The 26,676-nt window shown below is 39.4% G+C and overlaps 1 protein-coding gene across 1 annotated transcript; it reads right to left on the reverse strand.

Moving 5' to 3' along the window:
- Positions 1–1,134: 1,134 nt before the first annotated feature.
- On the reverse strand, positions 1,135–25,561 carry LOC140804579 (uncharacterized). Its single transcript, XM_073160638.1, has 15 exons — positions 25,424–25,561; positions 25,040–25,177; positions 7,860–7,950; positions 7,568–7,657; positions 5,968–6,349; positions 5,787–5,802; positions 3,645–3,821; positions 3,524–3,577; positions 3,234–3,326; positions 3,089–3,154; positions 2,519–2,565; positions 2,203–2,311; positions 1,654–2,003; positions 1,357–1,530; positions 1,135–1,252 (listed from the first exon to the last, which is right to left on the reverse strand). Exons 1-15 carry the CDS (start codon positions 25,559–25,561, stop codon positions 1,135–1,137), a joined length of 2,043 nt encoding a protein of 680 aa, XP_073016739.1.
- Positions 25,562–26,676: the final 1,115 nt, after the last annotated feature.

Consider the following 26,676-nt stretch of genomic DNA (forward strand, 5'->3'; position numbering starts at 1 on the left):
ACAGGTTAAATTTTGGTCATTGTACACTAACTATCAGTGTTCGGTTATTTTGGTTAAATTGCTGATGCGACGCTGAATATATTAACTTTTTCGACATCATAGCAGCATTCTTTTTAATGTTAGTAAATTTTTTGTTCAACTTAACAATTTTCAATGTAAGATCAATATTGTTTGTTTCAATGTCACAATTTTCAATATAAAATCAATACTATAAAGATAATTTTCTTAACTAAACACATAAACTAAGCTTTACAATAATGACATTCTATTACAATTAACTATAAAAAATTGATTTTTTAGCATTTTTATTTGCAAAGTGATCAACCAATATTTCATAAATAAATTTTTATTAGAACTCATTGATGTTGCGGAATATCACGAACCGGAACCTTCTTGTGCATTCCAAAAACTTCTAAATAGGTGCTCAGTAGAGGTTCAAGAACTTCTAAAACATTCTCCATATTTCATCAATTAAGAGTTTTCTGTGAAATCTTTTATGCATAGAATAATCATTTAGATAGTATAGAATGGAATTAACTAGAATAGTGTAGATCTTAGAACCTCATAGAGAGTTGATATGTATCGCTTTCATTGTAGAAAGCTACTAATATAAATAGGATTAATATAAATAGGGTGAAGCTCTTATTGTAAACTACCAAGTTTTCAAGCAATATAGCATTTTCTTTCAAAGTTTTCTAGAAGCATTTTTACTTAAGTCACTTGCACACAAGCACCAAAGGACTTTATTTATGCAGCTTACATGGGTAAACAGATAAAGTAAATGTCATAATTGTACAAAACCATAAAATATTATTAAAATAAAGATCGTTTTACATTAGAGCCAATAAAAACCCAAGCCACAAGTTGGCTCGCTGGACACCTACTTTAACAAATACAAAATACTAGGAAATTCAAATATCCAACCATATTTTTCCTACCAATTAATAGAATAAACATCCTTCCATGGTAGTTATGTATTGGACATATCAGTGTATTTTCACATAAGCACCGCAGAAGGAAAAATTGGAAACACAGACCTGCTGACGGAGATAGAGGCCAGTCATAAATCATAGATTGTAAGGGGCTGCTGACTGAGGATTTCAGTAGAGAGCGCGGACTTTTCATTGACAATTTTTAAATAGGAATTTCGTTATACTGGAGATGGGGAGAGTAAATATTCAGGCTGTAATCTTTGTAGAAGTATCCCACATAAGGGACAACATGCAACATGGTGAGAAAGATTTCTTGAAGGCTGAAGATTCGAAAAAAGATTTAAAATTGGAAGGGTATAAAGGCATCGTGAAAAAAATTAGAGGTGCCAACTTTGAAGCTCGTCTTTGACAACACATGCAAAACCAGGAATATTTAGCAGGGCAAAGTTGCATAGATACAGAACACCGGTGTAGCTTATGGGTTTGATCAACTCCATTGCCATTCTTCACTCCCGAACAAATGGCGTATTCTATTGATTCAAATGGCACAATTGCTGAACAAAAACTGCAATGTTCTTCATATTCAAAACTCTCTCTCCTGTTAATAAAGCAAGAATGGAACCAGCCTTCAGCTAATAGATTGATACAGTATCTTAAGATGCTATTCTATGTATGTGTGCATTAATGAACCAAAAGAAGTTCAACAAAGATAAGAACATACCACTTCTTAATTTTACCAACTTTGGCAGCAAGAAATTTAAAGTCATCCTCGACAATTTTCTCATGAAGTGAGATATAGTGCTCCAGTTGTGGCCATTCATCAGGACGCCAACAGCCAACATCGCAAAAATTTGTTGGCACATCTGACAGAAGATCTAAAATGGCAGAAAAATATAAACCAACAAGTCTTCTCCGTAGTTCATTTTCACAGCACAACTGCAACTCTTTCCATACATTTGTCTGTTCCTCTATGGCACTACTGAATCTTTCCAAGTATTGGTGTTTTCTACTCTCGCTCACCTCATCATTTTTAAGCACAACATGCCTGATGATTACATTGATGAGGTGCAACTTACGTAGTACAAATGCCAAAATTGGATCCAAAATAAGATGTCAACCATTTCTGCAGAATATGCTCTACATAGTTTGGTATCGACTGTTTGAAAGACACGAGGGCTGCCACAATATCCCAAATGTTCAGAAGCCCACTGAAACTCCCTAAAAGACTCAGAGACCATAATATGTTTTTTTCCCACCAAATTAATTCTACCTCAGGGAAACCAGGAAATGATCCGAAATCAATATCAAAACATATATTGGAGGAAGTGTCCAATTGCTGCCCTCCAATCCAAAAGAACTCGATAGCAGCTTTCTGAGTTCTGTAAAATTACAATAACATTTATTGGTCAATCAAACATAGGTAACTGTTTGAACGGTTAGTTATTATTGCTTCCATTCAGCTTTTGACTAAATCATCAAAATTTTCTTTTAAAGAAATGTGGGTGCTTGTTTGTTGCAAGCATCTATCCACATGGCAGTTGCTATTTCATAATTTGTTACCAGAAAATATAATTTTAAAAGTTCACATTTCCTGGTACATGGGATTTAATAAATCAAAATCAAATCTTCGAGCCTGCAAATAACAGACACCAAACTTCTTAGAACTAGATTTAAGTACAGGGGTATAAATGACATCTATTCAGCATAAGGTAAAAGGTGACCAAGTGCAAGAAAAGGATCAAGAGATTCCATTGCTTAGATTCATTTCAGTCAACTAAGCTCCTTTTCCTAGGTATTATTATATGACTACTGTTCTGGAGAGATGAAATTTCGATCTTTCTATTTTCCTCTTTATTTTTATTTTCAGTAAATTTTCTTTATTTTTGTAAAGGGAAAGAAGCAAGATATTGAACAATCTCATCTGAAACATAATATGAGAGAAGTAAAAAATCAATTTTTTGGATGGTATGTTATCTAAGAGTTTTCTCAAAATGCTATGAATAGAATTCAGTTTTTTCTGCAAATCTTGAATCTCTACATCGAGTGAGTTTATTATTTTGACTTAAAATTTGATAAGAAAGAAAAACTAGTACAATATTCAGGATAAGTTCATGAACATTCCAACTATAAGAGAATGGACGGATGGAATATGATACCACAACAATTGCCAAGCTCCCATGAGATACTGCTAGACCAAAGCAAGAATCATATACATATGGAACCTGCAGAGAAAATCTAGAGTCTATTGGAAACAAATATGCAAATTTAAAACAGAAGTAAACATGAAAAATTAATGCATACATCCGGGGAGCTATTCAAACCAGGAGTATTTGAAGGAATGTGTATTTCCCTTAGTGCTTTCCCAACTAAATTCCACGCTTTCATAGAGTTGTCCTGTAATACATGAACTGATCAAATAATCTGGAGGGCTACCAAGCTTTTCAACCTCAAGGTTTTCTGCTTGAGGCATTACTTGATAACAAAAGCAATTAACATGGATTTTTTAATTTTTAATATCTGTTGAACTAACACTCCCTTAATACTAAAATTCATATTTATATCAATAAAACACTTCCTTCAATATTTATTACCTGGCTGCAGCTGTACAAGCAGAGTCCATCAAAAGCCCAAGCTAAACCAATGACCTGATTGTTATTTTACAAGATAAATCATATGCCATTCCATATGCCAAAAAAGGTGTTGAGAACTTACAATGTGGTCATGCGCACTATAACAGCCAATTATTTCAAATTCATGGCTGGTCATATTCATGGTGCACACTTCAAATGATCTGGATCCTTTACCAATAGCCAGGAAAAAATTTAGTGGTGTTTGCAGGGGGGCAGTAAATGAAAGTATGGAGACAGTTGCTGAATCAACAGTAATAACCTAATTACACGAGCAATCACAAGTTCCAAAATAAGATATAATCAAAGTAACTTGTCTAAATTTTGATAGGATAAGTAGCAGACTTTTAGCAGGATATACTGACCTCCCTCAGCAAAGAAAAGGAAGCATGAAAGTTTCAGATGACTTCAGCAGTTCCTGTAATATCCCAAGCCTGGTGAACGGTACGGTTTAAGATTTCACATGTTTATGGATTATTTGGTTAAGTTTAAGTATAGTTTTGATGTTAAGAATTGTGATTTATGATTTATAGTATTGGTGGTTATAGTTGGTGTGTGGTTTTATTGTAGTGTCGTTGCGATTTTATTCTTGGTAATTTGTATGTTGAGCCGATTGGTATAAGGCCAATTGGAGTGGTTAGATAAGGCATAGAGGTGCAACTTTCTTGTTGGGAGTGTTGCCGAATTATGAAGAGAATTGACGTTGCGGTTCGATTTGTAGATGCAAAGTATTTTTGTTGGCTTCAGGGGACAGTGCACCTGCGCCAGGAAATGCACCGCACCTGCGGTGTTTGGACAGAAAGTGTACCGCACCCGCGGTAATTTATTAGTGCCCCTGCGGTCGTTTCTTCAGGAATTGTGTTTGTGGTCCAGTAGGTCTACCGCCCCCGCGGTTGATTTGTAGCGCACCCGCGGTCAGCCAGTGCACCCGCGGTGGGATTTGCAGCGCACCCACGGTCGACGTTTTCAGATTTTTGGTAGTTGTCCAGTGCATGTAGTGCACCCGCGGTGAAGTATCTAGCGCACCTGCGGTGAGTGAACAGTATAAGCGTATTTTGGAGATTTTTAGAGCTTAAATAGAAGTGTTGGCTTCATTTCTCTCATTTCTTCTCTTCTTCTCGGTTCTTCATCTAAAGGGAGACCTAGGGTTCTTAATTTCTTTCTTTTGTTCTCTTGATTCAAGCCTCTTGTTGGATTATTGAAGTGAGGAGAAGGTTATTTCGGTGTCAAGAAGCTAAGGTAATCTTGTGGGTTTAGTTAATTTGGTTTGTGGTGTTGGGGGAAAGTATGGTACTTTGTGATTGTGCTGATTTTATGGGTTTTATGGTATGGTTGTTGGATTATTGAGTTGTTGATGGTTCTATTCATGGTTTATTATTGTAGGATTTGTACCAAGAGCTTAGACTCAAGGTTGCTATTGGTTGTAAGTGGAATTCATTCTTTGTGCTCACATGATAGTATATGTATTGTGTTTCAATAGTTTTAATGTGCTATTCCCTTTCAATTGATTCATGTTATGTATATATACACTTTGTTGTATATTAGAGGCTTGTATATGCCTCAATTGTGTATAAGGGAATGCAAAAGAGAAGAGTCTTCAAAGTGTTTGATTTAATGTCCAGGAGAAGTTCAAATGTTTTATTGGATTGATAAATGGATAGTCAGAGATTGCATCCAATTAGTTGATCAACGACCATAGGCTTATATCCCAACAAAGTAATCGATTTATATCGATGGGATATAGGTACAGAGGCAGACATACTATTTAGATATCAATCCATACCAGAGAAAAGAGAAATACCATCTTTATGATTTTATTATCCTATGTTATGCTATATTTCAAGAGTTGGATGGTATTTAATGATTTCAAAGTCATGTTTTACAGAGTATGATATTTGATATGTAAGAGTTCCACTTGCTGAGTTTTATACTCATTTCGGTTATTCATGTGATGCAGATAAGAGTGACGAACCAGGACGTTGATTGAAGCCGAAGTCATATGTATCAAGTGAAGGAAGGAAGAAATTATTTTGGACATGATCACATTGATATTTTGTATTTTGTTGCAAACTTTAGATGATCATGTATATACTTTTGATGGTATTTATTGGAAATGTATTTATTTCAAGAAAATTTTTAAATCCTTCTTTCCTTTAATTTAAATCTTTAAGTTCCGCTGTTGTTTTATAAAAATCGGGTCAGAGCGTTACAGTTCCTTAATATTCACCTTCCAAATCTTCACTCTATAAACAAAAAGAAGAGGAAAGTCACAAAATTAAATGTTATATTCAAATAAAAGGTAAACCTTATATGTATGTGTGTGTATAATTCAGTAGTTCTAACCCATGTCAAGCAAATGTGCTAGACTTTTGGCTTCGAAAACAGAAAAAGGTTAATTAGTTACTCACCTCCCATTAGAACTTCCCGTCGCTAAAAGAAGTTGAGGTTTTGAAATTTCAGAGCCATATAAAGCCCAGCAAATAGATGTGATGCATGTATCATATGCCTTGAGAAAGCCACCATTTGTTGCTTTACATGGGAGTTCAGGGGTAATAATGGAATAACTCTCTGGTGCATCAATTCTCCAGAATGAAATTAGACCACATTTCAATCCAGTAGCAAGAATAGAGCAGCAGCCCGAGGAGTTATGAGGAATAGAATCCCAATCTTCAGATTTCCTCAGAAACGGTGACCAAGCCACAATAAGGGGTGTCAGCATTGCATTGCGAGAAGCATATTGTTGTTCAGTTATTAGTTGAACATTGCATTCTTTGATCTTCAGAGGTGTCCCTTCAGAAACAGATATGGGAATAATTTCAATTTATTCTTTTTTGCAGCAACCTAATAAAAATAGCAACACATTCAATTTAATGGCATATATCAAATGCACAACTTTTTAAATTGAAAGCCGATCATGTAGCTGCATTGAAGCTGATTTAGTAAGTATGGAGGTTCATGTCATGGAATAAAATGATAAAACTAAATCAGATAGTGAATGCAATGTGCAGTACATTAGTTTCATTCTGTCTCCTTCGTTTTCTTTCCTTTCTTAAACTAAATATAGGTGGCTCATTAGGGCATTCAGATTCTGCATTATCTCGACTCCCTATCCCCTGTATAAAGAAAAAACCCCAAGAATAGTTGGAATTCATATCATTAATTGTTATTTCATCAAGAATATTTCATCTAGAAAAGTATATGGGATATGCAAGAAACGCTAATCAGCAAAAATTTGAAAGATAGAACCAACTCACATATAAACTTTCTGAAGATATAATTTGAGACTCTCCGAAATTGATCTTGAAAAGATAATTATACATCATCTCTGATATGTCCATAACCTAGAAAATTTCAGATTATAACTTTAGCGAATGTGTGAAAAACAAACATTAAATTTAGGAATCACAGATAACATACTAGATTCCAAATTCATGACATTTATTATGCATAAGCAACAAAACCGTAAATACAACAAACTTGAAGGGCTATGAAATTCTTTTTGAAAGAAATGTTGATTAGGTATTGCCTCTCCAAACATAAACAAAGCCTCCAGTACTAACACAACAAATTTACACATTAGCACAAATATGAATCTACTCATGGGCTCATAGCCAACACAGAACCAACAGTAAGAATATAATTAAGAGCATCTATAGACACAAGAATTGAAACAATTCCATTGCTAAAATTTTCACCATTTTTTTGGTTCAAGAAGATTATTAAAGTGAAGAGACAGCAAGCTCGAACCATAATTCTGGTCCTGCCACCACTACTTCCTGAAAGCTTCATTTATAAAAGACTTAATACCTCAATCCATTTAGCCGAAAAATCACAGAAGGGAAAGCGGTAAAGTTTGATGCGTCCCCCAGTGGTGCAAACAGCAAGCAAACAACGGCACGATTCATAGCAAAATGTAGAATTAATTCAGGGAGGCAACTTGCGTTGCATACTCAAACAAAAACTTCGATCAGGGGTAATGGTATCAGTACCCAGCATTGCTAGCAAGACCTGCAGGAGACCAGGAAATTGACCTTACACATGGCCGTGTATCCATCGACACATGCATTGGCAACAAGCACCCAGAGAGAAAATCTATCCCTGTGACAAAATGAAAACAAAATCAAATGCAGTGACCTGAGAAAATAAAAAGTACTTGAAACCTCAACTCAAAATTAATTTTCATTTGCACTGTAAAACCACAAACCCAGAAATCCAAATTGCATCTAAATTGTGTACATACATACATACAATGAGCTAATTCAAAACTATGAAAATCATTTTTTAATATTATTCTACGTACCTCCAGCATTTATGACACCATTGAAAAAAGGCTTGCTTGGGAGAACAGAAATTACACCTCGACATCCAGCTCCAGAAGGTTTAGCAGGATTCTAACCAAGTGAACAACAAGCATATACCAGTGATTCGAAGGCTAAATCAAACAGTATAAAATTAAATCCTAATTTGAAAAAACAAATAAAAAGTAAGGTAATATGAATTATATAGACCAACTACTATAAGATTCTCTATCAAATTCAAATCAGACCCTGTATTGAACTCCAACATAAAACAGCTTCCAGACCAGTTATGAAGATCAGGTAGATTAAAATGTAAGAATAAATTTGGCGTTTAAAATTCAATAACAATGCAAAAATCTTCGGCTAAAAAATAAGCATGCTATTCAGAAATATTATTACATTATATGCAATCAATTGATTTAGTAGTTGTCTTTCCTAATTCATGGGATCAGATCCCATCAGGTGGATCACAGAATACTGGACTCAGAATCAGTGGTCATTGAGCAAAATTCTTGATCAACTAAAAACTCAGCTAGAACAGATTGAATGCCAGGATACTTATGAACTTGAGCAATTTCAATGTTGAGACTCAAATGCTGTACATCGTATCAGTAAAATTGCATCAAAGCAATTCAATACTAAAATCAGCAAACTTTGAAAAGTTAACAATTACCAGGATCGTAACGAGGCTACCAGAAGCGACCGCCACCAGATTCTCTTCGGACCAAGCAACAGCGTTCGGATAACAAGGCGCTGATACGAGCACCGCAGCTTGGAAGCGGGAAGACATTGTTGAAGAGAATTGAAATAGAAAGCAGAGCGGCGTTTTATTATTTTGGAGTGAAGCGGATTCGATGCTTCGACCTAATTTGTTAAACATCTCGAATAGTCCAAATCGAATTACACATATAACCTACATATATTTGTATTTCCTAGACTAGACTAGAAGACTAAAAAAATCTTCTATTTTATATTATTAAAAAAATAAAAATATTTATTTTTATGTGGATTTAGGGATTTCTCGCTTAGAGGGCAAAAACAATGGATATTGAGGAAGCAACAAGCATTGAAGAAATGAAGTTGAAACATTAGTCAATCTCATGCATTACCCAATTTAGGGGTGAGTAGAATCCAAAGCCAAATCAAATAGGTTGTTTGGTTTTTAGTCGATCGATTTATATTGTTTTTAAAATTAATTATATCGAAAAAATTGGTTTTGTTCAAAGTTTTGGTGAAAAATCCTAACCGAACCAATTTTATAAATATATAATATTTTTAATTATATACATATTATTTTATTTTATGTCATATAATTGATATTATGAAAGTTTGATGATTGGTATTGGTGGCACATTTTATAAAGCTAAAAAAAAAAATTGACCATTATCTCGTTCAATCTTCACAAGTTTTTATTGATCTTCATGATGTTTTTGGAAAAGGTTAAAAACCTCGAGCAAGAAATCTTGGATGCGAGTGAATTTACTCTTACCAAATACCCAAGTTGGATAAACATAAAAGATAAATGTCTTTCTTTCTTTGAAGTGTGATAATGGATGATACTGAAGCTATTTCTAAAAGTTGAACTATTGAAAACTTATATTTATCTATTTATAATAGCTAGTTTTGAAAATTTAAATTATTATTTGTAACGTACCGTACTTTTACTACTTAAAAATTGCGGAAAAATTAAAAATTTTCTTGAATACGAAAATGAAATCAATACGGTCGCCACTACATCATCCATTCACCAATAAAATTTTTGCTAAAAGAAAAGCTTGCTCAAAACATCTCGCATCAAAGAATAAAATCAGAGTATTTTAAACTTGCATAAAAAATATTAAAATAACGTGGACGGTCCTAGGGTCTAGCCTCCCGCTCTGTCCAAGTCTGCTCCTTGGTCCCCACCTCCTGTCTCCTCATAGACATCCTCACCTGCATCGATCAAGTCTAGTGAGTCTAAAGACTCAACACGTATAAACTTGGAGTAACGAGTACTACATAATAAAACCACATGCAACTTTAAAATAGAGCGTACATACATGAAACTTGAACTTGAAATGAGCTTGAACTTGCATACATACATAGACGTGCCATAATGTGAAAGCTTTCATGAACATGCTCGCATACTTGAACATACTTGAACATACATGAACATACATGACTTCATTTTGCGTAGAGGCATGTTTCAAAGCAAGTGACCCATACATAATAAATGCCTGATCAGACAAACCACAGTACTGGGCTGACAGGGACGTATCCACTGCCACATACATGAGATCCTTGTTCATAATTTAACGAGCTGGTTTGTCCCCGTTCATAATTTAACGCTTTCCAACCTCGATCTAACCCGTTCATAATTTAACGGGGTGGAGAGGTCCTCGGCCACGTTCACCGACTTCCAAACCCATTCATAATTTGGTCACAAGGCATTTAGCATACCTCAAAAACTTAAAATATTTTATTTTTGCACGTCAACATACTTACTTGGCGTTGAGGGATTCGTTGGACTTCGATTGGGGCCGTTGCTGCAACATACTAACATGAATTCATAAACTTAACGGGTGTAACTTAAACATAATAATCAAGCTTACCCACGAGTTCATACATTTCCTTAGGACGTTCTAAAATTCCCATGATTCGACCTCGTTAAACATTGCACTAAACCAAGACATCAAACCTCAAAGCATAACATAATATTTCCCAAAAACTCAAGCACACGGACCCCGTGCCCAGCTCCGGCTCCGGGTACGTGTAGGTGCGGTGGAATGACTCGTGAAGAAAAGGGAAGGCACGGACCCCGTGCTGAGGTCCGGGTGGGGGTCCGTGTACCTGCGCAACTTTGACATCAAGAAAAGAACATAGGCACGGACCCCGTGCCCTGGTCCGTGTGGGGCTCCGTGTCGACTCGCAAAAATGGATACTCGAATGAAACAAAGGCACGGACCCCGTGGCAGGGTCCGTGTATGGGTCCGTGTGGCCTCGATTTTTTCTGGACCTGCGAGGAAGACTTACACAATGTCTATTCTCCCAAACAAACAACTAATGGATGAAATTAAACACCTTGAGACCATCCTAAGACACCATAGCATTGAACTAAACTCGCATAAGCGTCCCAAACAACGACGTTCATCCTACGACGCATACGACACGAAAATACGACAATGACATCACATCGTTTCCTACGACTTCTAAAGTGCTCGAGTGCCTGTCGACACTAAACGACATATTAAATACCAACCCACCTCAAAATAATCATACCTAGACGCAGCAACGATCACCCGTCGATCCCCAACGAAGCATGCAACAATAAAACTTCAAGAACACAATTTACGTAAAAGTCGCAGTTTGAGCAGTCCCGCGAAAAACGCCATAACTCACTCAATTTTCGTCCAAAAATTTCGAATTTTACATCAATCGAAGGTATCGAAAAGTTCTACGTTTTTCACGTAGAAATATTTCCCAAAATATGTACCGAAAATTTGCAGTTTTGATATGAACAGTAAAAACGTGAATTTACTTCCCAAAAACTACTCCAAAACACATCCAATAAATTTTCTGCTCAAACTACTACACATCCATCACATGTTTTCGTACAAAACACATAAAAATAAATACTATGACATGATCGACGCAGGAAAAACAGATTATACGTGCCTTTTGAATCTTAAACGTTACCGAACGACGACACCGAAGCGGAGATGGAGTGAGGCTTGATCCGGGACGAACGTGGCGCTAAAGTCTTGCAATAAAATTCACGAAAACTTGCTGAAATGTTGAAGGGATTGGGGGCGGCTGCTTTCTACCTTAGAACCCTAGGTTTTCTTTCTTAAAAAAATTTTGAAAAAACTAACAAGTGTGTGTGTTGTGTGTCTTACGTGAGAGTGTGTGTGAAAGTGTGTGTGTGCGTGTGTTTTGGGTTAATTAGGAGACTAATTTGCTTAATTAATAATTACAAGTTAATTTGAAATATTAACTCCATTAACAAGTCAATAAAATTGTGCACCACTAAACATCCTAATAAAATCTCCTAATTTAAATAAAATGCATAACTACTCAATTTTAAAAATTTTGAAACTCTAAAATCCCTAAATTAATAATTTAGGCTTTAACATACTAAATCTAAATAAATTATTAAAAATACCCCAAGGTCAACTTAAAATAAAATACCACATTTAAAAATTACCAAAAATCGTCACCGGGTCTTTTCCTCAATCCCGCCTCGAATAATCGCCTGAAACAGGAACTCGAAAAAATATTTTAACATGCATCACCATAAACATGAATAATTTAAAATAATGAAATTCCATAAATTATGCATGGCTAAAGATCATTTAAAATAATTTAAATGATTTAATAATAATTAAATAAATGCATGGGTTTTACGTGTATGAAATTTGGGCTCTACAATTTCTCCCCCACTTATAAAAATTTCGTCCTCGAAATTAAGCCTTACCGAACAACACCGGGTAACAAAGTCTCATATCTGCCTCTGACTCCCTTGTGGCTTCTTCCACTGATTGGTTCAGACACCGAACTTTGACTAGCTTAGTCACTTTGTTCCGGAGTCTACGCTCTTGGTTGTCTAGGATTTGGATCGGTTTCTCCTCATAAGACAGGTCTCAACGGCTCATAACTCAGAATATGCGAAGGATTAGCCAAATATTTCCTCAGCATAGAGACGTGGAACACATTGTGTACCCCGATCAGATTCGGCGGAAGGGCTACACGATAAGCTAATGTCCCAACTCTGTCCAAAATCTCGAACGGTCCAATAAACCTCGGACTCAACTTGCCTCTCTTCCCAAATCTCATAACACCCTTCATAGGTGCAATCTTGACGAAAATGTGATCACCAACGGCAAACTCGAGGTCTCTCCTCCTTTTATCAGTGTAACGCTTCTGACGGCTCTAGGCGGTCTTCATTCTGTCACGAATCTTGACCACCACGTCTGCAGTCTGCTGAACTATCTCCAGACCAAGTGCTGCTCCCTCACCAACCTCGTCCCAGAGAACTGGTGATCTGCACTTCCTTCCATACAACGCCTCATAAAGAGCCATACCAATTGATGCTTGGAAACTGTTGTTGTATGTGAACTCCACTACAGGTAACTTAGACTCCCAATTCCCTTGAAAATCAATCATACAGGCTCTTAGTAAATCCTCCAGAATCTGAATCACTGGCTCAGACTGGCCATCTGTCTGCGGGTGAAAAGCTGTACTGAAAAGCAACTTCGTCCCCATAGCTGCATGCAAGCTCTTCCAAAAGGATGAGGTGAATCTCGGGTCCCTGTCGGACACAATAGAAACTGGGAAACCATGCAAACGGACTATCTCCCGGATATAAAGCTCCGCATACTGCGTCATGGAGAAAGTCGTCTTCACTGGCAAAAAGTGCGCTGACTTCGTGAGTCGATCCACAATAACCCAAATGACAATGAAACCTCTGACTGATTTAGGCAACCCAATCACAAAATCCATAGTAATATTCTCCCATTTTCACTCGAGAATAGGGAGTGGCTTGAGCCTCTCTGCTGGCCTCTGATGTTCAGCTTTCATTTGCTGGCAGGTGAGACATTCTGATGCGAATCTACGGATGTCTCACTTCATCCCTGGCCTCCAATACAATATCTGTAGGTCTTTGTACATCTTGGTGCCTCCTGGATGAATGGAATACGGAGATGCGTGTGCCTCTGTCAAAATATCCTGTCTGATTGAACCAACACTAGGCACCCACATTCTACCTCTGTATCTCACAATGCCGTCTGAAACTGTGTAAAGAACACTGCCCTTGGCCTCATCTTTCAGTCTCCATTTCTGTAACTGCTCATCAAAAGACTGACCTGCTCGGATACGATCTAGTAGAGAAGATTGGACTGTCAGATTAGACAGCCTAGGAGCTCTGTCCTTACGGTAAACCTCTAGACCGAACATCTGAATCTTCGACTGAAGGGGCCTCTGCACTGACAACTGAGCTATGACTGCAACTTTCCTGCTCAAAGCGTCTGCCACTACATTAGCTTTTCCCGGATGGTAGCTAATTTCGCAGTCGTAGTCTTTCACTAGCTCTAACCACCGTCTCTGTCTCATATTCAGCTCCTTCTGCGTGAAGAAATATTTCAGAATTTTGTGATTAGAGAAGATCTGACACTTCTCGCCATACAAGTAGTGTCTCCAAATTTTCAACGCAAAGACGACTGCGGCTACCTCATGATCATGCGTCGGATAGTTTTTCTCATGCACTTTCAACTGCCTGGAAGCATAAGCTATAACCCGGCCGTTCTGCATCAACACTGCGCCAAACCCGAGCTTAGATACATCGGTATATAACACAAAATCTCCTTACCCAGATGGCATGGCTAGCACTGGCGCTGAAATAAGAGCTTGCTTCAAAGTGTCGAAGCTCTTCTGACATTCTTCACTCCACACAAACTTAGCATTTTTCTTGGTTAGTGAAGTGAATGGCACTGCTATGGATGAAAATCCCTGAATGAACTTACGGTAGTAACCAGCTAGACCTAGAAAACTGCGGATCTCTGCTGCATTTTTTGGCTCAACCCATTCCTTAACCGCTGCTACCTTAGATGGATCCACTTCAATACCACTGCTAGATATAATATGACCCAAAAACGCTACCTTCTCCAACCAAAATTCACACTTACCGAACTTTGCAAACAACTTACGGCCCTGCAAGGTCTGTAAAATTGTCCTCAAGTGCCGACTGTGCTCCTCATGGCCCTTCGAGTATATGAGAATATCGTCAATAAATACTATGAAGAACTGGTCAAGGAACGGCTGAAATACTCGGTTCATGAGGTCCATAAAAATAGCTGGAGCATTATTCAATCCAAATGGCATCACTAAGAACTCGTAATGCTCGTACCTGGTCCTGAAAGCTGTATTGTGGACATCTGCATCTTTCCCTTTCAGTTGATGGTACCCTGATCGAAGATCTATCTTAGAGGACAGGGTATGTTACGCCTTAAACGCATACAAATCTCGAGGATGAGATTAATGTTTTTAATGCTGTAACATATCCCAAAGTTTTTGTTTTGATGATACCAAAACCTGGCTTAAAAATTTACTAATGTTTTATATTGAGGCATGCAGGAAATTAAGAACAAGGTTACGTTCGGAAGATCCGAAATTTGGTTCGGACGTTCCGAAATTGTGTTAATCAGAAGCAAAATAGAAGCTGTTCGGAAGCTGCGAGGAGCAAGGTCGGACGTTCCGAAGACTGGATCGGACGTTCCGAACACAAGCAATCAAATCACTTCAATCCGGAGACAATATGATCTGACTGTTGATTGAGTAGATTTCGGACGCTACGATGGACATGATCGGAAGCTACGAAGTGTTGAAGATTTCAAATCTCCGGAACGCGGGAATGTTCGGACGGTACGAACTGGAGTTCGGACCTTCCGAAGTTGTTCATACACTGTCTGAAAGAATTGTTCGGAAGAAACGAAGTTTGATCGGTCCCTCCGAAGCATATGTTCGGACCCTACGAAGTCAAGAACGGAAGATCCAAAGTCATTCCAGAATTACGCAAATTGATTTCAATCACATCGGAAGTTCCGAAGCATAAACAGAAGATCCGAACCTTGGCGTCCAAGACTAGTATAAATAGGCCTTTGAGGATGCATTCTCAATGATCCCGCTCCATTCTCTCTTGTCTCTTACAAAGCTTTCTACTATCTCTTGTGTGCGTTGATTAAAAGAGTTGTAATATCAAAAGAGTTGTAGAAAAAGAGTGAAAGTAATACTCTCGAGTGGGTTGTAAAGTTCGTGGCTATCCTTGGAGCCCTCAAGGCCAAGTAGACGCATCGAGGCGTGGTTGTAAAAGCTAGCTTGGAGCTCCTAAAGCCAAGTCGTTATAGTGATACCTCGATCCTCATCGAGAAGGGGAGACGTAGACGATTCTTCGTCGAACTTCCATAAACATCTCTATCCCTCTTTACTTTACGCATTTACTTTATTGCATTTAAATTACGCATTTATTTTACGCACTTACTTTACGCATTCATTTATCGTATTTATTTGTGATTGTCCCTCAAGTCTTCCGCTTGCAATTTTTGCAAACTCGTTTTAAAAACGCTAAAGGGCCTTAAAGAACCTATTCACCCCCCTTTAGGTTCTTCAAGTGGTATCAGAGCTAGGTTTTTCAAAATTTTTTAAAAATGGCCAATCTAGCAAGCGAGTATGCCCAAGGACAATCCACAAATCGTCCCCCTCTTTTCAATGGTACTAATTACGGATATTGGAAGAATAGAATATCTCTATACATCCAATCCGTCGATTACGACCTTTGGAAAATAACGGTGAAAGGTCCCTATATCCCCATGAAAACGGTGGATGATAAGGAAATTCCTAAGGGGATGGATGACCTCACCAAGGACGATATGAAACTTATCTCTCAAAATGCTAAAGCTATGAATATTCTTCATTGTTCCCTAGATATGAATGAATACAACCGAATCTCGGCTTGCACCTCCGCCAAAGAGATTTGGGACAAATTGGAGATTTGCCACGAGGGAACCAATCCAGTCAAAGAAACGAAGATAGATCTTCTCCAACTCAAGTACGAGACCTTTGAGATGGAACCCAAGGAGGATATCGACACCATGTTCCGGCGGCTCACCCAAATCATCAATGAGCTTGCCCAACTTGGTGAGAACTACCCAACTAAACAAGTGTGGAGGAGAGCCCTTCGAGCACTACCGGCGGAATGGGATGCAAAGCGCACGGCTATCATTGAATCCAACAAGGGAGATGCGGCATCCTACGACCTTGATCAACTTCATGGGACCCTAAAGACCCATGAACTTGAAGTATCTACCCGGAAGGAGACAAAGAAAGATGACGACAAAGTAAAGGCGAAAGGGATCGCCTTGACCAGTCAACTTGAAGATAGCGACGATGAAGAAATGGCACTCCTCACTAGAAAGTTCAAAAGATTCATGCGGAGTTCCAACTTCAACAAGAAGGACAAAAAGATTGAGAAGGAAGTGACCTGCTACAACTGTCAACAAAAGGGTCACTATGCAAACGAGTGTCCCTCCAAGAAGAAGGCCGGCAAAGACAAGAAGAAGGCCCTTCTAGCCACGTGGAGCGACAGCGACAACGAAGAGGAGTCTACCCTATGCTTCATGGCGAAGGAGGATCATCTGACCGACTCGGATAACGACGAGGTACCCTCTTACGATGAATTACTCTTCGCTTACACTAGTATGTACAATATGGCTAAGTCACTTAGAAATGAGAATAAGCAACTTAAAACTGAACTAGAAGCTAGGATGCATGACAACACTAGGCTCAAGACAAACCTAAGAGACTTAGAGAAAGCCTTCAACAAGTTCAATGTGAGTAGCGGTAAACTAGAAAACCTCTTGAGCATGCAAAGGTGTAACTTCGACAAAGGAGGTCTAGGATATGAAAAGAAATCAGTCAACTTCGCTAGTCTTATCGCAAAGGCAAAACTAAGAACACCACCCACATGCACTTACTGTTGTAAGATAGGCCACATAAGACCTAAATACAAGAAACTTAGACACCAACACAATAAGAATAGCTATTGGAAATGGATCCCCAAATCCCCAACTACTACTAACCTCAAAGGACCCAAAGAAACGGGTACCAACTATCAAATTGTATCTCAATCTTGTAGGGACAAAGGGGAGACAAGTCATCGAGCACTTGGTATCTTGACAGTGGATGCTCTCGCACATGACGGGAGAAAAGAAGCTGCTACAATCCATTCGACCAAAAGAAAAGGGATCGGTGACCTTTGGAGACAACAACAAAGGGATCATAGAAGGCATCGGCTCAATAGGTATATCTAACTCTACTATTATTGATGATGTACTTCTTGTGAAAGGACTTAAACATAACCTCCTAAGCATTAGTCAATTGTGCGATAGGGGTTATGAAGTCAAATTCACACCACACGATTGCACTGTATCACTCACAACTGACGAATCCATTAGTTTCAAAGGTTATAGAAGTGAAAATGTTTACAAGGTCGATTTAAAGATTTCATCTTTTTCAAAAATAAAAAGCCTTGTAACATTAAATGTTGATGACAACATTCTTTGGCATAGACGACTTGGTCATGTTGGGATGAGCACCATAGAAAAACTTTTAAAACTTGACCTAGTTTCTGGAATGCCAAAGCTGAATTTAAAATTAGATTCTTTTTGTGATGCTTGTCAACTTGGTAAACACACAAAGGAATCTTTCAAAAATAAAAATTTTGTATCCACTTCTATGCCCCTTGAATTACTTCACCTAGATTTATGTGGTCCCTCGAGGACAACTAGTCTAGGAGGTAAATCCTATGCTTTTGTCATTGTGGATGATTTTTCACGTTTTACTTGGACATTGTTTTTAGCCCATAAAAGTGATGCCTTTGATCATTTCAAAATTTTTGTCAAAAAGGTTGAAAATGAGAAAAATCTTTTGATCAAACAAATCCGTAGTGACCACGGAACTGAATTTCAAAATGAAAATTTTTCAATTTTTTGTCAAGACAAAGGCATTGGTCACAACTTTTCTTGTCCTAGAACTCCTCAACAAAACGGTGTCGTTGATAGGAAGAATAGGACCCTAGTAGAGATTGCAAGGACCATGCTATGTGAGCATTCTCTACCAAAATATTTTTGGGCTGAAGCGATGAATTCTGCTTGTTACATCATCAATCGCGTATCAATAAGGCCAATTCTCAAGAAAACTCCATACGAACTATGGAGAGGGAGAAAGCCTAACATTTCTTACTTCCGCGCTTTTGGATCAAAATGCTTCATCCATAACAATGGTAAGGACAACCTGGGTAAGTTCGATGCTAAATCGGACAAAGGTGTCTTTCTTGGTTACTCTACTTCTAGCAAAGCATATAGAGTCTTTAATAAACGCACTTTACTAGTTGAAGAATCTATTCATGTCATATTTGATGAAACCAACCCTTGCTTGCCTAGACCTGTTGTTTCTGATGATGATGATATAGATATCCTTGGCGAAGAGTTGGAGTCCACAAGCCTAGATGATGTTCCTAAATGGGTATTTAGGAACAAGTTAGATGAGCATGGTACAATCACTAGAAATAAAGCTAGGCTAGTAGCTAAAGGATATAGTCAAGAAGAGGGAATTGATTATGATGAGACTTATGCCCCTGTTGCTAGACTAGAATCCATTCGCATGCTACTTGTTTTTGCTTGCTCTAGAGACTTTAAATTGTTTCAAATGGATGTTAAAAGTGCTTTTCTTAATGGTGATTTGAAAGAAGAAGTGTATGTTGAGCAACCTGTTGGTTTTGAAGATGTGCACTTATCTGATTATGTGTATAAACTTGATAAGGCTTTGTATGGTTTGAAACAAGCTCCTAGAGCTTGGTATGAGAAATTGTCTACTTTCTTGCTGTCTAATGGTTTTTGTAGGGGTAAAGTTGATATTACCTTGTTTACCTTGACTAAAGATAATGATTTGCTGATAGCAAAAATATATGTAGATGATATTATTTTTGGTGCTACTAATGAACACTTGTGTAGAGATTTTTCTAAGCTTATGCAGGATCACTTTGAGATGAGCATGATGGGCGAGCTCAACTACTTCCTTGGTCTCCAAATCAAGCAATGCAAGGATGGTTTCTTTGTCAACCAAGGGAAGTACATCAAGGAGATGCTCAAAAACTTTGGGATGGAGTCTTCCAAAGCCTCATCCACACCTATGAGCACGACAGTCAGACTCGACAAAGATGAGGGAGGTAAACCTGTTGACAAAAAGTTATTTCGTAGCATGATTGGCTCCCTACTCTATGCGACTGCTAGTAGACCTGACATTATGTTTAGTGTTTGCTTGTGTGCACGATTTCAATCATGTCCAAAGGAATCACACTTATTCGCCTTAAAACGCATTTTCAAATATCTTTCAAATACTCCAAATCACGGATTATGGTATTCTAAGAACTCATTTTTCGATTTAAAAGCTTACTGTGATGCCGACTTTGGAGGATATAAGGTGGATAGAAAGAGCACTAGTGATACTTGTTTCTTTTTGGGAAATTGCTTGGTGTCATGTTTTTCTAAAAAACAAAACTGTGTTGCACTTTCAACGACCAAGGTCGAGTATATGGCTGCCGGTAGTTGTTGTGCACAAATTCTTTGGATGAGTATCAATTACTCGACTATGGTGTTACTTTTTCAAAAATTCCAATCTTTTGTGATAATACAAGCACCATATGTCTAACAAAGAATCCAGTTCAACATTCTCGTACAAAACATATTGACATTCGACATCATTTTATTCGTGATCACATTGAGCAAAATGATGTTGAACTTCACTATGTTGACACCAAGAATCAAATTGCTGATATTTTTACAAAACCACTAGATGAATCTACTTTTACTCGTTTGCGTGGTGAACTTGGCATGATTGAGTTGTAAACATTAGTCAAATACTCTCGTACATATTTGTTAAATTGAGGGGGAGTATTATTAATGTGAGCATTATAATGTCGGATAATACAAATTAATTGTATTTATCCATAATTATGGCTCAACATTCATTTATGTGCTAAATATTTTAACTTTTAGGTGTTCCTCATCTTGGCTACTTCGGAATCACCGTTCCTTATTCGGATGCTTCGTTTCTCTTCGGACCATCCGAACACACATCGGATCGTCCGAACCTCCTTCCGATGTCATTTAATGTTCGCGCCTTCCCAATCCCTGACTGTCGGACTTCGGACCCTCCGTTTACTCATCGTAGCCTCCGTTCTAGGATCGGAATGTCCGATTGTTAATCGGATCGTCCGAACGTCTTGCCAGATAACCGATCTGTTCGCATTCCGGACCTTCCGAACTCATGTTCGGACCGTCCGAACATGACCTATAAATAGGCGTTCGGATCCTCTGATTCATTTGCTAATTCACATCCTTCTTTCTTTCCCCACACAAAACACACGCTACTCACTATGCCTCCGCGCCGTAACGCAGCTGGCCGAAATGTTCGCCCTCGTCACGGTGCCTTTAACCATGATCTTAACCAACCACCCAACCCTCGTCCTACCCCACCTGAATTCGAAACCCGTAACATTCTGCCTGGTCGTACCCTTCACACCGAATACCTCCGTGCGAATTCCTTTACGTTGATTACTTTTATTGAGTCTCAACGTTGGGGAAATTTTTTTTTACCTTCCGTACCCGATCTCATCTACCCCTCTCTCATGCATCAGTTCTATGTGAACTTTTCCCTAGTTGTTGGTGGTGATGACACTCGTGTTGTTACCATTGTTCAGGGTCGGTTCATTTCTTTTTCTACCGCCGACCTCTCTACTTGGTTCGATCTTCCTCGAGACGGACCGAGTGAGTTCTTTTCTCAGTCTTGGACTGAGAATGACCCCACTTTTGATCGAGTCACTGCCTTGACCACCATCTTCGGTCGTCCGCCTACTCCTGCCGATGACCGTCCTCATGCGAAGGACCTTCCTCCTCAGCTTCAGCTTGTTCAAAAGCTTATCACTTCTTCCATTGTTCCTCGCAGTGGAGACCTCTCCACTTGCAAGTATCTCGATCTATACATTCTCTATTACTTAGTCTCCCAGCGCCCTTTTAACCTTCCCCGTTTTCTTATGTACGCCATGGAGTACGCGGCTTCTTCTACTCGCGTCTCTTTTCCGTTTGGCCGGTTCACTAACCGGATTCTCGCCCATTTGGACATTGACTTTGCAGGTGAAGAATCCGTGTCTATTTCTCCCCACGAGACTATCGACCATGATACCGTTGTTAAGATGGGACTCTCTTGGAATCCCGTCTTATCCTCTTGGGTCGTCGACAAGGATCGCATCTTTGCGTCCTATCGCCCGACCGAACACTTTTTTGTTCCCTTCGGTCTTCTTCCTCCTCGCGTTCAGACGAGAGGATTTCCCGCTGGTCCCCCTACTACGGGTACCACTCCTACCCCTTCGTCTGATATTCCCTCTACATCCCAGCAGCGTGGTCCCGACCCTATTAGCACTCCTTTGTTGACCATTGATGACCTTCCTCATGGCTTCACTCCGCTTGCTCCCTCTGGACCCTTCGATCGGATTTTCGAGTATCTCGAGCGATTGGAGACTCGTTTCGACACTCGTTTCTCTCTTTTTGAGTCTGCCTTAGAGCGCCATCATACTGAGACTTCCTCGCGTCTTGATTCCATCGAGGCTGAGATGAGGAGCCATAGAGAGTCGCGGGATGCGGATTCTTAGCTTATGTTTTTGTTATTTTTTGTTTATTTTATCTTTATGCATCATTGTATAAAAGACTTGCATTTATTAGTGGATATTTTACCTGTTTACTTGTCTCTCTTTATGCTTATGTCTTTTTGATTATCGCAAAGAGGGGGAGAATTTTATTTGGTTAAAATTGCTATTAAATGGTTATTAAATAAATTCGCCTTAATTCAACCTCTTAGATTTGTTATTTGATTAAGGGGGAGTTATTTAATAACATTTAGATTATGTTGATTATTGTTTCTCAATTTTTAACCAAGTTTTGTGATCATCAAAAAGGGGGAGATTGTTACGCCTTAAACGCATACAAATCTCGAGGATGAGATTAATGTTTTTAATGCTGTAATATATCCCAAAGTTTTTGTTTTGATGATACCAAAACCTGGCTTAAAAATGTACTAATGTTTTATATTGAGGCATGCAGGAAATTAAGAACAAGGTTACGTTCGGAAGATCCGAAATTTGGTTCGGACGTTCCGAAATTGTGCCAATCAGAAGCAAAATAGAAGCTGTTCGGATGCTGCGAGGAGCAAGGTCGGACGTTCCGAAGACTGGATCGGACGTTCCGAACACAAGCAATCAAATCACTTCAATCCGGAGACAATTTGATCTGACTGTTGATTGAGTAGATTTCGGACGCTACGATGGACATGATCGGAAGCTACGAAGTGTTGAAGATTTCAAATCTCCGGAACGCGGGAATGTTCGGACGGTACGAACTGGAGTTCGGACCTTCCGAAGTTGTTCATACACTGTCTGAAAGAATTTTTCGGAAGAAACGAAGTTTGATCGGTCCCTCCGAAGCATATGTTCGGACCCTACGAAGTCAAGAACGGAAGATCCGAAGTCATTCCAGAATTACGCAAATTGATTTCAATCACATCGGAAGTTCCGAAGCATAAACAGAAGATCCGAACCTTGGCGTCCAAGACTAGTATAAATAGGCCTTTGAGGATGCATTCTCAATGATCCCACTCCATTCTCTCTTGTCTCTTACAAAGCTTTCTACTATCTCTTGTGTGCGTTGATTAAAAGAGTTGTAATATCAAAAGAGTTGTAGAAAAAGAGTGAAAGTAATACTCTCGAGTGGGTTGTAAAGTTCGTGGCTATCCTTGGAGCCCTCAAGGCCAAGTAGACGCATCGAGGCGTGGTTGTAAAAGCTAGCTTGGAGCTTCTAAAGCCAAGTCGTTATAGTGATACCTCGATCCTCATCGAGAAGGGGAGACGTAGACGATTCTTCGTCGAACTTCCATAAACATCTCTATCCCTATTTACTTTACGCATTTACTTTATTGCATTTAAATTACGCATTTATTTTACACACTTACTTTACGCATTCATTTATCGTATTTATTTGTGATTGTCCCTCAAGTCTTCCGCTTGCAATTTTTGCAAACTCGTTTTAAAAACGCTAAAGGGCCTTGAAGAACCTATTCACCCCCCCTTTAGGTTCTTCACGGTAGCTCCCTGCAACTGGTCGAACAAGTCTTCGATTCTAGGCAACGGGTACTTATTCTTGATCGTTACCTTGTTCAGCTCACGGTAATCGATGCACAGTCTCATGCTTCCATCCTTCTTTTTCACAAAGAGTACTGGCGCGCCCCACGGCGAGAAACTAGGGCAAATGAATTCCTTATCCAGAAGCTCCTGAATCTGCTGCTTGAGCTCTAAGATCTCCGCTGGAGCTAATCTGTATGGTGCCTTAGAGATTGGCACAGTTCCTGGCATAAGGTCAATAGCAAACTCCACCTTTCTCTCTGGTGGAAGACCGGAAACATCGTCTGGGAAGACGTCTGGGAATTCCTGACTACTGGCACGTCGGATAAAGATGGAGTGGGCGCATCAGGCGCTGAAATAACGCTGGCCAAGAAAGCCTGACACCCCTTGGAAATCAGTCTCCTCGCCTGCATGCAAGAAATCATGCGAGGGAAGCTTCTCCATGTGGCTGGCTCAAATAAAAACTGTTCCATACCCAACGGCCTGATTAACACTGACCTCTTCTGAAAGTCGATAAGAACTCTGTTCTTTGCCAGCCAGTCCATTCCCAATATAATGTCGAATTCTGGCATCGGCAGTAGAATCAAATCTGCATACACTAGATTGCCCTGCAGTTCTAGATCAATATCTCTGATCACGCTAGTTGCCAACAGCTCTTCCCCTGATGGGACTGTCACTAAAAAATGCATGTCTAGGTCAATGGACTTGATGTCCAGATGATTAGCAAAGGTCTCCGATATAAAGGATTGGGTGGCTCCTGAATCTATCAGTGCAGTTGTGGCTAATCTCTTTATGAAAATATTTCCTGAGAGACGTTAGCACAACAAACTAACTTAGATCCCAAAATTACCAACATAAACCTCAAGCAAGCAGAAACCAATCACCCAAAAATACTCAAAAACATTACTAGCACCCTAATAATCCCAAATAAAAGAATTCCACATGCAAGGCAAAATAATACTGAGCTTAGGTAGAAAAGTTTACCGGTCAGTAATGTAGTGTCTGGTTCGCCTCCTGAGCATGCATGGCGAAGAATCTGCCCTGAGTTGGCTGCTTCCACTGTGGGCACTCCTTAAGCATGTGGTCACTGGCTCCACACTTGAAACACTTTCCTGACCCATAAAAGCACTTTCCTGGATGCTGGAAGTTGCACTTATGACACACTAGAAAGATAGAGGGCTTCTGAGGTGCCCCCTGCTGCTGAGTTGGACCCTTGCCCTTTGGCGGTCCCTGATAAGGCTTCTTTCCTGGTGGCCCCTGGTAATGCCTCTTGTGTTGGGGTCGCTGATGCTGATACTGCTGCTGCTGGTGCGGTGGTGCTTGGTAGGGCCTCTTGCCCAACCTGTCAGCCTCAAAATCCCGCTGGTCTTGCTCTGCCGCCAAAGCTCTAGATACGGCGACTGCATACAAAGTAGGGCCAGCTACCATCACATCACGGCGCAAGATCAGCCGCAGTCCATTCATGAATTGCCTCAGCTTTGCTTGGGCATCACTCGCAATGAGGGGTACGAAGTAACACCCTCTCTCAAACTTTATGACAAAATCTACCACACTACTATCTCCCTGTCTCAACGTCATAAATTCACTGGTCAAACGAGAACGTACTTCTTCAGTGAAGTACTTGGAGTAGAAGACATCCTTGAAACCATTCCAAGGCAGCACCTACAAATTGACTGTCACTGACGCACTCTCCCACCATAGTCTAGCGTCTCCAGTCAATAAGAAAGTAGCACAACGGACGCTGTCAGCATCTGTCAGCTCCCTAAAGTCGAAAATTACCTCGATGGACTTGATCCATCCCTCAGCTACCATCGGGTCAGTGGTACCCACAAACTCCTTTGGGCTCATCCTCCTAAACCATTCATACACTGCCTCTGGTTGGGGCCTCGCCCCTGCACCTACTGCTGCAGCCTGGTTTCCCGCAAACTGTGCGAAGAACTGTGTCATACCCACAAGCATATGCGCCTGCATATCTGGAGGTGGTGGTGGTGGATTGGCCCTCTCCTCAACTCGAGGGTCTCTGTCCTGCTCCCTCTCTACACGGTTAATCACACGTCTGGGAGGCATACTGTTCCAATAATTTACCCAACACGTAAACCCAACATACATGATCATGATATAAGTAACGTACGATGCACATAACTGAATTAAAATATGGACATGCTGAAATCATGGCTTAATGATATTACACAACATGTATCTTTAAAACTTTAAAACTTACATACTTGAGGTGTGACTTCGTGAGCTTCTTGCGACTGGCAGTAGGCATAACCCTTTACAAGAACACCGCTCTGATACCAACTGTAACGTACCGTACTTTTACTACTTAAAAATTGCGGAAAAATTAACAATTTTCTTGAATACGAAAATGAAATCAATACGGTCGCCACTACATTATCCATTCACCAATAAAATTTTTGCTAAAAGAAAAGCTTGCTCAAAACATCTCGCATCAAAGCATAAAATCAGAGTATTTTAAACTTGCATAAAAAATATTAAAATAACGTGGACGGTCCTCGGGTCTAGCCTCCCGCTCGGTTCAAGCCTGCTCCTTGGTCCCCACCTCCTGTCTCCTCATAGACATCCTCACCTGCATCGATCAAGTCTAGTGGGTCTAAAGAATCAACACATATAAACTGGGAGTAACGAGTACTACATAATAAAACCACATGCAACTTTAAAATAGAGCGTACATACATGAAACTTGAACTTGAAATGAGCTTGAACTTGCATACATACATAGACGTGCCATAACGTGAAAGCTTTCATGAACATGCTTGCATACTTGTGTTAGAGTAGGTGCCCGTCGAGCCAAGTGTTGTCCGAGTGTTCACAATGAAACTCTATATATAAGCAATCTTTATTTTAATAATATTTGAAATTATTATTATGGCACATCTTTATCTGTATACCCATGCTAGTTGCATAGATAAAGCCCTTGAATATACAAATAGTAGAAAGAATATGAGATGCTCATATGATGAGTATCATGAAACTCATATTTGTAATACTGTATATTCTAAACGGTTCCTAGTCAATTCAGCCGCCACTAAGAAGGATAT

The sequence above is a fragment of the Primulina eburnea genome, chromosome 1 (assembly GCF_022965805.1).
Source record: "Primulina eburnea isolate SZY01 chromosome 1, ASM2296580v1, whole genome shotgun sequence".
Lineage (NCBI taxonomy): Eukaryota > Viridiplantae > Streptophyta > Magnoliopsida > Lamiales > Gesneriaceae > Primulina > Primulina eburnea.